Source organism: Thunnus maccoyii, chromosome 14, assembly GCF_910596095.1.
Source record: "Thunnus maccoyii chromosome 14, fThuMac1.1, whole genome shotgun sequence".
NCBI lineage: Eukaryota > Metazoa > Chordata > Actinopteri > Scombriformes > Scombridae > Thunnus > Thunnus maccoyii.
The window spans coordinates 11,827,715-11,841,800 of NC_056546.1; the positions used below are offsets into that span (position 1 = coordinate 11,827,715).

Genomic DNA, 14,086 nt, shown 5'->3' on the forward strand with positions numbered 1-14,086 from the left:
CAGTAAGTTTAACTTTGTACTTAAACTTTTGGAGTAATAATCAATAAACTGATGAAACATATATTTCAACCTGACAAATCATTCCTCCTATATGTCTTTAATATGCAATTTGTCATCATATTGCAAAATATTTCAAGCCTTAACCCACATGTTGTCAGTAGTGGTTATATAAATAGCAAAGCAACAGTCATATATTTTCATTTATGATCATTTTCACCTGTATGTCAAACTCTTCATATATAATAAGAGATTTTTCACATTAATAATAACATATATGTCATCAAAAAAGGTTGTGAGGGTTGTATTGGCAGTGCTGGGAAAGCTACATTTTACAGTTTTATAATAATATTTAACTCAAAACACAGTTACTTTAGGAGATACTGGTTTGATTTGACAAAGTCAGGCTATTGAAGCACCTTTGGCTTGACTGAAATGCATTTTTGCAGATGTTGTTGCCCATCTCTTACATTGAAATCATGTAAGGAAGAGATCTTTCACAGCCAGTATGGACAGCGACCAGTAAGTACATGTGTGTATTTGAATTCTGTTATAAGACAGACTTGAAAAATCATGAGCCTATCCTTTTAAGTAGTTCACACTTTGTAGAAAACTGACATCTGCAATATCGTCTTCAGAGGCTGCAATTATTGCTTCACCCCACTATGTGAAATTGATGGAATGAACAATGTGTTAATGATTTAGCGTTTCACAGAGCCTTGCCTCTCAGGGCTAAAAATATAGAACTCAGGATGACATTGCAGAACAGGTCAGTGAATCACAAAATTCAAAAGGCTTCTCCCTTTGAGAGCATGAATGTGATCAGCAAATGTCACGGCAATTAACTCATTACATTATGCAATATCTACTGTGGAAGTGGAATTTTGGCGCAATGGTGGCATAAAGGAAAGGTCATGTAATCAAAATGGACATGGGATCCTCTGGGGAGAATGAAAGCCGGTCAGATTTTGGTATACTTTGTGAACAAGTTGAACTTTTGTCCTGTAGTGGTGCTAGAAAAAACATTAGGATTTGTCCCCAGGGTACCAAGAGTAGCCAAAACAAACTTCTTGTAAATTCATCAACTGTTAGTTTTCCAGATAGGCTACCACTGGGACGAAGGAGCTCACAGTTTTTTTTACCAATCAACTGGAAATATTCCCATCTTGAATATCAAATTTCATGGCAGTCTTGGACCGAGGATGGACAGCAGACAATAAATTGTCAAAGCAGGAAAAACACAGCTGTAAATATTGAAATTACCAATGACTCCATTCCATTAGTTGTCCAAATAAGTATTCAGATCCTTCACTTAAGTAAAAGTACCAACGGCAATGTACTGTAAAAATAAATTAAAAGTCCTGCATGAAAAATCCTGCTTAATTAAATATATATGAGTATTAGCAGCAAAATGTAGCTAAAGTAAAGTAGCTACTGGTTCCCAAACTAGGGATCGGGCCCCTCCAAAGGGTCACCAGGAAAGGAAAGAAGAAAAAACAAAGTTCTGATACACAAATCTGTTTTCAGTTTTTGGAATTTTTCTCAAATTTTTGGTGAAATATTGGATATTTTGAACATTTATTGAAATTGAACCATGTGAGAAGTTTAGAGGGAAAAATCACAATTTGGTGGAGCTGTTAACAACTCATAGAAATCTGAAATGTGACCCTGACTACATACTGCTTTTTGTAAGACGTCAAAAGCCAAAAAGGTTGGAAACCACTGGTTTCATCTTTAACAATGTGTTGTATTTTAAAAGCATGTTATATTAACCGTTGTGTAAAATCTTAATCTGAAAATTAATTAAAACTGTCAAATAAATGTAGTGGAGTGGAAGTATAACGTACCATAAAATGGAAATACTCAAGTAAAGTACAAGTACCTCAAAACTGTACTTAAGTACAGTACTTGAGTAAATGTACTTAGTCACTTTCCACCACTGCCAATAAAGTATGTCAATGAGTGAGCATGCAAATGCCAACGACCTGGCATTCACTCAGCTAAATGTAATCCAGCCATCATTAATGCAATTAATTCCACCTGTGCATTTCCTGCTTTGACAAGTCAAAATGTCTCCTGTGAAAAGGGTCGTTGTGGAGTGTGCTGAGGACTGAAAATGAAAACATTTCTTTTTATAATTACCAGACAGTAATTATCTAATTGTTGCTTTTTTTTAAAGTGTGATACCTCTTAAGACTGATTTATAGTAGGTCCTCCACACAATTGATAAGTGTCGCTTGACAGAAATGAGGTATTTTCAACAGAAAAAAGTGTTGTTCAACACTTTCCTTTCATTTTTGTTATTGGATAGTGTTACTAATGTTGCCATGGAGATTGTAGTTTTCACTGAACTTTATTGATATTTTGGTCTGTAACTTGTAACGTCCTTGTTTAATTAGTGTAATTAGTTTAGCTAGCTTGCTGAAGCATAAATTGAAAATGTTGCACGACTCTTTAATTTCTGCCAAGCGACACTAATCAAAAGTGTAGAGCAACCCACCATAAATCAGCATTTACAAGGTAACATCACTAGAAGACAACAACTTGTTGTAGCTAAGTTAGCATAACTGTTATTCTGTAAAATGCTGAATGTTAGCTGATATTAAGAAACTTACCCTTCCAGTTACAAGAAAGGACTTCACCTCCAACCAACCTCCAAAGTTGAATATTCATCACAATATGCACATATTGTCTGACTTTTTCAGCTCTTTCAATAAATAAAAAAACACTCTTGGAGCATGAGAGTGGTATTTACAGGTAAAGCTAAATGCCCCTTGCGCTAAAATATACTGTGAGCTTCTATGTTATGGAGTGGATAATTGCTAGCATCTCTAATTTTTCCCTCACTTGATTTACACAATTCCCGCCAAAATAACCGTCGCAACCAAAAGCAGTCACGCGATGCTGGGACGTTAACAGCAGACTCCACCCACTCATTTACGGCTGTACACCTTGTTGTCGCTGCCTCTGCTTCACTTCTACTCTGCCTCCTACTGTACCACTAACAGTGCCCCAGCCTGCCTCATGAAGCTAATTTGGATGAAATAATGTCAGACACTGGCGAGGGTGAAGATGAATTCCAGTTTCTACGAACGGTGAGTCAGCCATTTACCAAACTAAATTGTAACTGCGAACATTAGGTCACCATTTGCAGTTAACCTCCGGCCAGCAAAGTTGCAGAGGTGTCAACTATTACAACTATTAACTCAATACTAACTCTTAGGAAGAGAGACAGTGAGTTTGTTTTTAACTGCTCAATTCACATTTAAAACGTAACTTTTTAAGCTAACACTTAACCTAAGTTACTTAACTTTTAGGAGAGAAAAAGTTACTGGCTCCTTGTTTCTTGCATCTCAACAGACTTTCTGCAAGCTCTTACTATTTTGAAATAACCCTAACCTGAGTAACCCTAACCTGAGTAGCTCTAGGACATTTCCTCGTTTTTAATATTGCCTACTTTTTCTTATTGAAGTTACTTCAGATTAAAAATAGCTACTTTCATATCAGGGTCTATGAAAATGAATTGTGACCTTTTGATGCATACCCAAGGCTGATAAAAGTTATGCATTCCTCCTTCTTCTTTTATGTTTATGATGTTTTATTCATATGTGAAAGTAACACAACAGTTATAAAGTAAATAACAATAACATCTAATTGCTTTTGCTTTTAGTGCACAATGCTCAGCAGCAGTTTTTCTATCTTTGTCACTCTTGTTTTTTTTAGTCAGCGTCAGGCACAGTAAAGGAAGACCACAAATGGCTTTTTTCATCTGCACTGCAAGATGCTATCATTATTCCCCAGTTGTAAGTTGTCCTCTCACAGCTTGTTATCTTTGCCGTCTGATAAGGGCATGTCACAGGGAGAGTGTTTGGCGTGGATATGAGACCCACACACGTGCTCACAAAGGCAGTGATGGGGATGGTTTCTGAACCCAAAGTCATTTAATAATAATTGATAATACATTTAACTTATACCACACTTTTCATTCGTAGTGAATCTCAAAGTGCTACAACATATAAAAACATACAACACACAACATAAATTTGGACCAAACATTTGGCAAGATCGATCCACTATACTACATGAAATTACACTGCAGATATCCCTCCCATAAATTACTACAGTAAATGTACAAATAAAAATCCAAACTGAGATTTTTTAAAGCCTGTACATGCATCTCCACTTGCCAAGGCTCTCAACATTTTAATTAAGTGTTGTGGCGTTTGCCAAATGTACGGTGCCTCAAAAAAGAGCTGAGTCCTCTAGCCATCTCAGTGTCCCATAGTAGCTCAGCGCTGGGCAGTGTGTTTGACTGATTGCAGAGTACTGCTGATAGGAAGAGTGGAAGGAAGGGTGAATCAGGGGCCAGACAGTGCAGTATCTTCCCAATATGGAGGTATGCAGAGAGTGGGTACAGAGAGGTGTTGGTAGTCTTGGTTGGACAGTGGAGACCAGTCGTCTGTTGTCTCTCTTTAAGTTCCTTAAATAGACGTTGAGGCCTAATTCCCTTGATGTTTTCCATTTGGCATTTAAATGAAGATAAGATAAAACTGTACATGTATTTACAGTACGGCTAGATCATGTTTATCTGATATACACTTAAATAAAAATAATGTGTAAAAACCTGCAGTGAAATGTTATCTTCTTTCTGTAGATACTCTATATTTTCAGTGTTTCTGTCAGTTAATTCTTAGATATTCATGGTTTGGTTTACAGGATTCCTGAACACCAAATTTATGCCACTATTTCCCTTAGCGCTGAATGGATATGTTGGGTCGTGATCACCATGCCCCGTTAATATGAGATTTAACAGAGAGTTGAAGAGTCCCTCAGCCTAAATGCGGCTTCAGAGCGATTTTCAAATTTGACAAGAGTACATTTCAGAAGGAGCACTAAGTACTTGCATTTTTTTTGGCTTGAAGAAGGTGAAGAAGAAGGTGACGGTGAAGAAATGACCCATATCACTTTTGGCCTTCACAGACATCTCAGTTGAATCTTAATGTGCACTCATACTGTGAATGGGCTCTATTTATATGATTTATAGGAATCTGTAACACTTACTGCTATCATCTGTGTGTGTGTGTGTGTGTGTGTGTGTGTGTGTGTGTGTGTGTGTGTGTGTGTGTGTGTGTGTGTGTGTGTGTGTGTGCGTGTGTGTGTGTGTGTGTGTGTGTGTGTGTTTTCTCAGGGTGATGAGGTCGTTTTGCAGAGTACCTTCACCTCCCAGGAGGAACATGTGAAACTCTGTCTTGCTGCTGAGGGATTTGGCAGCAGACTTTGCAGGCTTGAGCCCACCTCTAACTGCAAGGTAAAGAGCTCCACTTGAAATGTTGTACACAAATTTGTTACACAGGACTTCTCTCTACCTGTCTTTCTACGTAAAGTTATAATGAATGTCCAATAATCATGACAATATGTTATTCAAAGGTATCTAAAAGTTTTATACATAGTTTTCTACTGCTGATTCACTTCCAAATAACTTATCAGGTTTCAGGTTTAGCATGTTTATGACTAATTTATTGTCTATTTATAGTGTATGATTTCCCCACTTTTTCCCCCAATTTGGACTACCTAGTTTCCAATTCTCTCTGGTACTTGTCAGTGCTAGCTTCACTGTTGGCCTACTGGGGGAAGTAGACAGATGTGAAGCTATCTCAATGACACTTCTTTTAATGTCTTTCTGTTTCTAACAGAATGTCCCACCAGATTTGTCTGTATGTGGCTTTGTCCTGGCCCAGTGTCTCTCTGTCCGAGCCCTGCAGGAGATGCTGGCCCTGAGCAAAAACCTGGCAGCAGAGGTGAGTCTCTTCTCTTATCTAAGCACTCGGTCACACTGTGCTGGACAGCAGCCTCCTACATAAGAGCCACAGACTGAACAACAACCCACATTAGCTTTCCTGCTATAGTCTCCTTCTTATCTAACTACCACGGATAGATGCTGTGTCCGGACCCTGTGGAGCAGCTGCATCATCAGCTGCAAGGGCGGGTAGGCGTACAACAGGCCAGGAGGCCACACCGGGTGGGCCAACACGTCCACCCCCAAAGGGGGGCGTCAGTTGCCCCCAGAGAGGACACTTGTCATTCTCCTTGCTCATGGACAGGTCGGCCACTGGTCAGCTGAATCGTTGCCACATCTGTGTGACTATGTTTGGGGAGAGGCTCCACTCATCCTCAAGTGGACCCCCTCTGGACATTCTGTCTGCCCCTGTGTTGAGGGATCCTGGAACATGGTGGGCCTTCAGGGGGCGGAAATGGTGATCTGCCAAGGTCATGATTGTTACCGCCATTTTGTGCAGAGCCGGGGATCTGACACTCCCCTGTCTGTTGAGGTAAGCCACCGCTGTGGTGTTGTCTGACCTCACCATGATGTGCTTCCCACTCAGCTGTGAGGCAAAGTGGAGCAGCACCTTCTGCACTGCTGTGAGCTCCGGCAGGTTGATATGTTGGTGGGAGCTTGACCTCATGCTGGGGTTGATGGCCCAGCAAAAGCCCAGCTGCATGATATGCAGGATGACCAGCACTGTGTAGGCTTCCACCTCCTGCCTGGACGCGGTGAGAATCAACCAGTCTATGTAGGTCAAGATTCTCCAGCCTTTCTCCCTGAGTGGCGCCAGCGCCGTCTCCACACATTTGGAGAACATGCGTGGGGCCAGAGAGTATCTGAATGGGAGGCAGCAGTATTGGTTGCTTTGTCCTCCCACTGCAAAGTGCATGTACTTCCTGTGGCGTGCCAGAATGGGGACATAGAAGTACGCATTGGTCAGGTCTATGGATGTCATCCAGTCGCCTGGCCAGATGCGCCAGAAAAGCTGTCTGTCCTGAGCTGGGTCCCTGCGCAATGTGGCCATCCAGGATGTGCAGGTCCAGTATGGGTCTCATGCCCCCTGATTTCTTGGGCACCAAGAAATACGGGGAGAAGAGGCCTGTCTGTGTCTCCAAGTGGGGAACTGCAGAGCTCTCGCTCCTCCCAGGGGGGTGCGAGGCAGGCGGCGCAGAAGTCAGGCTCAGCCTGATGCTGCCAACCCAGGTAGAGAAAACAGGACTTGTGAGAGTCTGCTGGCGGCAGAGGTGAGGCACAGGAGATGCAGGGGTTCCTAGCAGACATGACGAATGAAGGTGAATTCTTCTGCGACACCAGATGGTTAATGAAGTTTGCTGGTGATGATCAGTTCTCAAAGGTGGCTGAATGAAAAAGGGAGATGAGCAATGATACTGCTGGGGATTTATAGGGGGATGGTGCTGTGCGGGTGCTACCCCAAGATTGAGTGGTGAGTGCAAAGATGTTTTTCTCCGGTGCCGAAGCAGAGCCTCATAGAGGTAAACCAATAGCGAAGCCTGTTAGAGAGCGGAGTACGTACGACATAGAATGAATTGTTGTTGAACGAGCCACTGAATCAATGTTCACTGGGAAAAGTGCACTGCTGTCAGTTTGCAGGCTTGATAGCTTATCAGCTGCTCAGCTGCAGAACATTAAACAGCATGCAAACGTATGTCACTTCACTCTGTTTAGGTACTGCTGAGGTCCTTAATCTTCAGTACTGCTGCTAACGCTGTGCTACAGTGCGAGTTTGTTTAGTTTGTCCCTTTTTCCCTAAGACTTTTTTTTAATTTTCCTTTTAATAATAAGAACTATTAGCAATAAAAAAAGAAAAAAAACACAACACTGTTACCATTGACTGCAAAAAGGGTTGACTAAATGTGATTTCAGTTGGACTTGACTGTACTATTCAGTGCACTATTTGCTGCAATAGAGACTAGGATTTTATTTGATACTTTTTTAGAGGGATTTGGACTGTATTTATTCATCTGGAGCCACAAAGTTAGCACAGTTTTATAACACTGACAAATCATCATCATCATTTTCTCTGTTCTTCTCAATTTCTATTTGCCATTATTTAAATTGACAATTGTTTGTGTTTTTTCAATTTGCTGTATTTATCTCAGTTTTTGTTAATTTCTTTTGGACTTTATTCACTTTTTACGTTTCTGTAAATGTGTTTTCTCATACTCATTGTATAAGTCATTGTGTCCTGTGTGATTGGCTTTTACAGGTGGGAGCCGGAGGTAGCCATCGCACGCTTCTATATGGCCAGTCAGTGTTGTTCCTACACTCATACAGTGGGATGGTGAGTCCTCGTGGAATAATGCAGAAGATTGCAGTCTTACTTTTGTCAAAGTTTCTTAAACTTTTTTAGAAATAATTGTTTATATGTTCATGAACTATTGTTCTACTATTGTTCACTTTATTCCCAGTATCTCAGCTGCTTGTCTTCATCTCAGTCTTCAACTGACAAGCTGGCTTTTGATGTTGGTCTGCAAGAGGATAAAGCAGGTATTTGGTGTAGGACCTTTTTAAACATAATATTGTAATATCAGTATATCTTTCTCTTTCTTTCTCTTATATCTCTATAAGATATTTGCAATTTGTATCATATTATCTTGTTTTTCCATAGTTATAATGAAATTTGTTTTATTCTTGTATATTCTCTTTGTGTGTGTTTCAGGTGAGACATGTTGGTGGACGGTCCACCCGGCATCCAGACAGAGGTCAGAGGGTGAGAAAGTGCGTGTTGGAGATGACCTCATACTGGTCAATGTGTCCTCAGAGAGATATCTGGTAAATCAAGAAAATATAGGTACCATACACCAAAGAATTAGGTGTATGATATGGTATTTCAGACCATATTAGATGTCAAACACATTAACGCATGTAAAGAAAAAAAATACTACTAATTTAAGATTTAAAGTGGGTAAATATGGGAATATGTGTTCTTTTCCACTGCATTTCTTCTCCATCTTTCTCCTGAGCTGTGCAGAATCAGAAGATACTGGTTTCATCTCCTTTTAGTTCATTCGGTAGTTCGCAATCTTTGTCTCTCAGCCTCTGATGAGGAGTTTAGCATAATTGTTTATGATAAAAGCTATTGTTGTAGAAAAAAAAACTGAAGTTGGATTTTTGTTGATGAGCCCATTTTTGCTATTATCATTTTGTTTCTTCCCAGCACCTGTCCTCTGGCACTGTATTTGACAACAAGAGCTTGAGTGACAGTCTCATTGTTAATGCAGCCTTCCAGCAGACTCTCTGGAGTGTTGCTCCCATCTGCTCTGGAGGTGGAGTCGCTCAAGGCAAGTTTGTTTAATTATATTAATTTATGTATTCATCTTTAAAATTATATAATTGAGATGATCAAGCAATGTGGTTGGTCAAAGAGGCATTCCAGCGATATGTAGTGATCCTCTCTTTTTGCAAACTGTACAAAGCTGTGCCTTCAATTAAAAGCGAAAGGCCTATTTTAATAAAGATCACATCTGGTCTCTGTTGTGCTACTTCTAGGATTCCTGAAGGGGGGCGACACATTGAGGCTACTCCACAGCCATAGTGACGCATGTCTGACTATTCCCTCCACAGAGCAGGGAGAGGAGCTACAAAGGTCAGTTGAAAAGACTAATCCCCTCTCATGTCTGCTCGACAAAATGTCCTTTTCTTCTTTGGTCATGTCTTCTTTCTTAACCTAGGATAATGCATTATGAGATTGGATCAGTCTCCAGCCATGCCCGCTCTCTCTGGAGGCTGGAGATTCTGCGTGTTGTGTAAGTATATGGATTTCAGGTGATGATCAGCTCACTTGCAGTTTCAAGTAATATTTAGCCAAATATAATAGAATGGCATTAAGTTTTAAACTTATTATTAGATAAATACATAAAAAACAAGAAAAAATGCACACACACACACACACGAGAACACAGAAGGAGTCAATATCAAATGCTGTGCACACACACTGCTCCTGGTCACTGCCAGAGCAGGGCCCAGAATTTCTGTTTCTGCTGTTTTTGTCCACACAACTGTGCAGAGTTGCTGTTGCTATTTAATATCACCGGCCCAGAATTAGGGTTTTATGTCCCTTGCTTGCTCCCCTGCCATTTCAGCAATAAAAAGGAACAACTAAATGTAGCAGATTGTTCAGAAAGGCCAATAAAAACACAATGCCCTTGATGTTTCTCAGGTGGAGCGGTAGGCATACATGCTGGGGACAGACTTTCCGACTCTGCCATGTAACCACTGGGAGGTATCTAGGTCTTACAGAGGAGAAAGGCCTACATCTGGTTGATCGGGACAAGGCTGACATCAACACAACATCCTTCTGCTTCCGATCATCGAAGGTCAGGAGTCAGGAGAAATACACCACTTTTTTAAGACTGTTGTGATCAATTCGTAATATGAGGGTTTCCATAGTCTGGAGTTTTTTAAGTCATTACTATGTATAAGTAAATTTCAGCAGCTTATAATCAGATCAGTTTATTATGAAAGAAACACATGTATTTGTGATGCATTTAACAACAGATTTTTGCCTTTAGGAGAAGCTTGACACTGGAACAAAGACTAATGTCGATGGCATGGGGACCCCTGAGATCAAGTATGGAGACTCCATTTGTTATGTTCAGCATGTAGATTCTGGACTGTGGCTCACCTACCAAGCAACTGATACCAAATCTACACGCATGGGAGGAGCTCAGCGAAAGGTAAACCTATAAATTTAAAAGCACTATTAGGAGAGAATCATTCTTGATTAACCAAAAGTACTCATTTTATGCACTGTTCTGTTTACCCCATGAAAATATAGAAAATGTAAATGTTTTAAATCACATTTTAACTTACTGAAAGACTCAGGAGGAAATGATTTCAAATTATGTGTTTCCAGGCCATTTTACACAGCGAGGGTCACATGGATGATGGGCTGACACTGTCTCGGTCTCAGAGGGAAGAGTCTCACACTGCCAGGCTCATCAGGACTGCTATTCTCCTTTTCACTCGCTTTATCAGGTACTGGATGCCACATCTAGACCCTGGGTCAACTCTGAATAACACACAGATAGAGATTTGGTTACACTGACACAGTGAAAGTTTTTGTTTCCAGTTGCAGTTGCTAAATGTTGCACTAAATATTCAGTTTACAGTGAGTTTATACCACAAGCTTTGTACATGACCGCGAGGTATATGTGGGGTACTCGATTGACGTATCACAGAACATCCAAATTCTATCTATAGCTGCGTGTGAGACGTCCCAGTATTGTACTTTAGATGTTGCACACACATACACACATGATACCCAGTCACATTACCACAGACTTTGGTTGACCTGGAATACCTGAAAAAAATCTTGTGGTATACCATAGCAATAAAAGAGGAACATTTCAAAATACCACTGGAGTTGCATAATAAATTTCCCAACTTCACAGAGAGAAAACCCTGGAAGATGGAATCACGTGTGGCTCAGATACTCACTCACATGTTCTGCTTTCCCTCTTTAACAACAAAATAACATGGTTAATTTTATTCATGTAGCCCTAAACAACACATTTGCTTTAAAGGACTTTACAATCTATACGACATACAACACCCTCTGTCCTTATCAAAAGTGACAGATAGATTAACATTGAAGTGTTATGTCTGTTCAGTCCATGCCTACTCTGACCTACATTCAGGTTCACTGTCCTCAGAACCAGCTGTCTTATCAGCAGCAGAGTTCATTAGGAGGTGAAAAGACAGTGGCTGCCCAAACTGTCTTCACCAGGATGACTGACAGTAGAAATTTACTAAACAAAAATAGTTTTCAAGTAGGCTCCACAGGCTCCACTTTCATTTCCAGAATCTGGGTACCTGCACATAGAAAGTGCATAGCGACGCTGGGGGCCTTGAACAAACATCAGATACCTTTTAAAAAAGTTCACAAAAATAGAAACTAATCTCCTCTTTGATGTATTGTTGCATTCTTAATCCACCTTTTCTTTAGGAAACTTGATGGTTTTAGTCAACAAGGAAACCTTCCCTCTGTCACTTTGCCAATGGAGACAGTGACATGCAGTCTGCAAGATCTAATAAACTATTTCCAGCCACCACCAGAGGGGCTGGGCCATGAAGCTAAACAGAACAGCATGGCAGCGCTAAAGAATCGGCAGAACATGTTTCAAGAGGAGGTAAATATATATGTGTGAATGAATAATTTGGTCCTAATTGTGATATATTTGTCTGTGTTCCAAAAGTATACCCTCGTCTCTCCTCAGGGTGTGATAGATTTGGTCCTAGACTGTATTGACCGTCTACAACAATACAGCAGTGCGTCACAGTTTGCTGAAGCGGCTCAGGGTGACACAGGAGAAGAGTGGGAGACCATTCTCAACCGTTTCTATGAACTACTGGGTAAGGCATCTTCTGAGTATAGATGGCCATTCATATACACTTTGATTAAAATATGATAAATAAATGACCAAAAGTATAGTTTGAACTCTACAATTTTGAATAACTCAATGGGTTGCATTTGCATTAGTGCTTAAGTATTGTGAAACACGAACACTCTCCTAAGGTTTCTTTCTTTTTTCTCCTTCAGCTGCTCTGATCCGGGGAAACCGTGTAAACTGTGCACATTTCTCAGGTTCACTAGACTGGCTGATTGGTAGGCTAGACCGGCTGGAGGCCTCTTCTGGTCAGTTGGATTTATGGGCATTTTTTATTATTTGCAAAAAAAAGATATAGTTTGATACAGCTGTTCAAGTAGTTTTACATGATTGATTATGCGGTGAAATGTTCTACTTATACACTGTTTTTTTAAAATATATATATATATATTTCTGAGATTACTTATATTTTATTTCATCATTATAGCAAAATATAGGCATATAGACAGTAAACACAGGGTATTGAGTAATTAATAACTGTCATGTACAGGAGTTTTGGAGGTTCTGCACTGTGTCCTAGTGGAAAGTCCTGAAGCACTCAATGTCATCAAAGAGGGACACATTCATTCTATCGTCTCTTTTCTAGACAAGCATGGATGCAATCATAAGGTAGTGTCTGCAGGGTTTTTATGTGTTTGTGGAATAAATACTGGAAACAAAATGACCAATTATTGTTGCACTGGTTGATAAAGAGTAACTCATCTAAATTTATGTAAAGAAAAATCACCCCGGTTAAATATGTCATCCCATAATTGACCTCTTAGACTGTAAATGTATGTGCAAAATCTGTTGAAATGTATTAGTGTCAATGTTTAATGCAAAACTGTAGAAACAAGTATTGTGGCTATAAAGTAACAGTAGCTTTTGATTTTTCCCTAATGTGGGATAATATCATTGTGTTTATGAAGCTATTGTTGGATGAAGCGCTGACAGGCTTTGTTCCAGGTGCTGGAGTTGCTGTGTTCTCTGTGTGTGTGCCATGGTGTCGCGGTGCGGTCCAATCAGAACCTCATCTGTGACAATCTGCTGCCAGAGAGAGACTTGCTGCTCCAAACACGTCTGGTTAATCAGGTCACCAGGTACAATTTAGAATGTTTTCTCTAAATGGGACAGCTTTGTTTTGTCTCTGACTCTTTCTCTCTTCCATTCTCTCCTATTCTTTTTTTTTGTTCAGTGCTTTTCTTCATTTCTCTGAACTAATTTTTTTTCTATTTGTGGCATTCACTGCACAAAAAGTGTGCACTGAGCTCGGCGTTGGTTTCAGTACATTTAGCTTAACAAATAGACGCAGACAGAAACTAAACCAAAATACTTGGGTTGTCATTCATCCTCCATCGCAGTCTCAATATAGGAGTCCCTTCTGCAGCACGCCACTATCATGCCTTCATATCTCTACTCTCTCTTCTGCCGTCTGCCTTCTGACAAGCTCGTTTTAGATAATTATTCAAATTTGGCAACCAATCAGTGACAAATGACAACCCGTGACCATGCCAGTAACCAAAAGTGCACATTTAAAATTGTGTTGCATGGAGTGTGTCTTCCCATACTCTGTCCTCGCTTGTATTTACTCTTTGCATTGAATGAAGAGTTTGTTTAGCTGAGCGCCACTTGTCAACTGTGGAGATCTCATTGCTGCGGGCCTTGGTATCCTTGAAGTTTTCTGTCTGTAATGATGTCCGCATCCATGACACAAGAAATACTTCAGATTTCTCGTAGTAGTACAGCGCTCATATTTTCTTGGTTGGACTTGTGTTAATTGAAGAATTACTTGTCTTCTTCAGAGTCGTCTCTTCATTTGCTCTACCATGTCTTTTTGTCTGAGTAGATCAGACCAATAATGCTGATGTTCAGCCTC

At 40.2% G+C, this 14,086-nt stretch overlaps 1 protein-coding gene across 10 annotated transcripts in view; it reads left to right on the top strand.

Moving 5' to 3' along the window:
• Nucleotides 1-2,653: 2,653 nt before the first annotated feature.
• Nucleotides 2,654-14,086, top strand: part of LOC121911630 (ryanodine receptor 2-like) — a 189,332-nt gene continuing 177,899 nt past the window's right edge. For all 10 annotated transcript variants that reach the window (XM_042433296.1, XM_042433290.1, XM_042433297.1 and 7 more), the window contains exons 1-17: nucleotides 2,654-3,092; nucleotides 5,186-5,305; nucleotides 5,691-5,795; nucleotides 8,049-8,123; nucleotides 8,251-8,329; nucleotides 8,502-8,614; nucleotides 9,000-9,123; nucleotides 9,332-9,428; nucleotides 9,514-9,588; nucleotides 10,002-10,158; nucleotides 10,354-10,518; nucleotides 10,698-10,819; nucleotides 11,790-11,973; nucleotides 12,061-12,196; nucleotides 12,384-12,479; nucleotides 12,722-12,840; nucleotides 13,177-13,310. In XM_042433296.1, coding sequence (XP_042289230.1) covers nucleotides 3,045-3,092; nucleotides 5,186-5,305; nucleotides 5,691-5,795; nucleotides 8,049-8,123; nucleotides 8,251-8,329; nucleotides 8,502-8,614; nucleotides 9,000-9,123; nucleotides 9,332-9,428; nucleotides 9,514-9,588; nucleotides 10,002-10,158; nucleotides 10,354-10,518; nucleotides 10,698-10,819; nucleotides 11,790-11,973; nucleotides 12,061-12,196; nucleotides 12,384-12,479; nucleotides 12,722-12,840; nucleotides 13,177-13,310 — 1,949 coding nt within the window. In that variant the 5' untranslated portion in view covers nucleotides 2,654-3,044. The remainder of the gene's footprint in view (nucleotides 3,093-5,185; nucleotides 5,306-5,690; nucleotides 5,796-8,048; nucleotides 8,124-8,250; nucleotides 8,330-8,501; nucleotides 8,615-8,999; nucleotides 9,124-9,331; nucleotides 9,429-9,513; nucleotides 9,589-10,001; nucleotides 10,159-10,353; nucleotides 10,519-10,697; nucleotides 10,820-11,789; nucleotides 11,974-12,060; nucleotides 12,197-12,383; nucleotides 12,480-12,721; nucleotides 12,841-13,176; nucleotides 13,311-14,086) is intronic.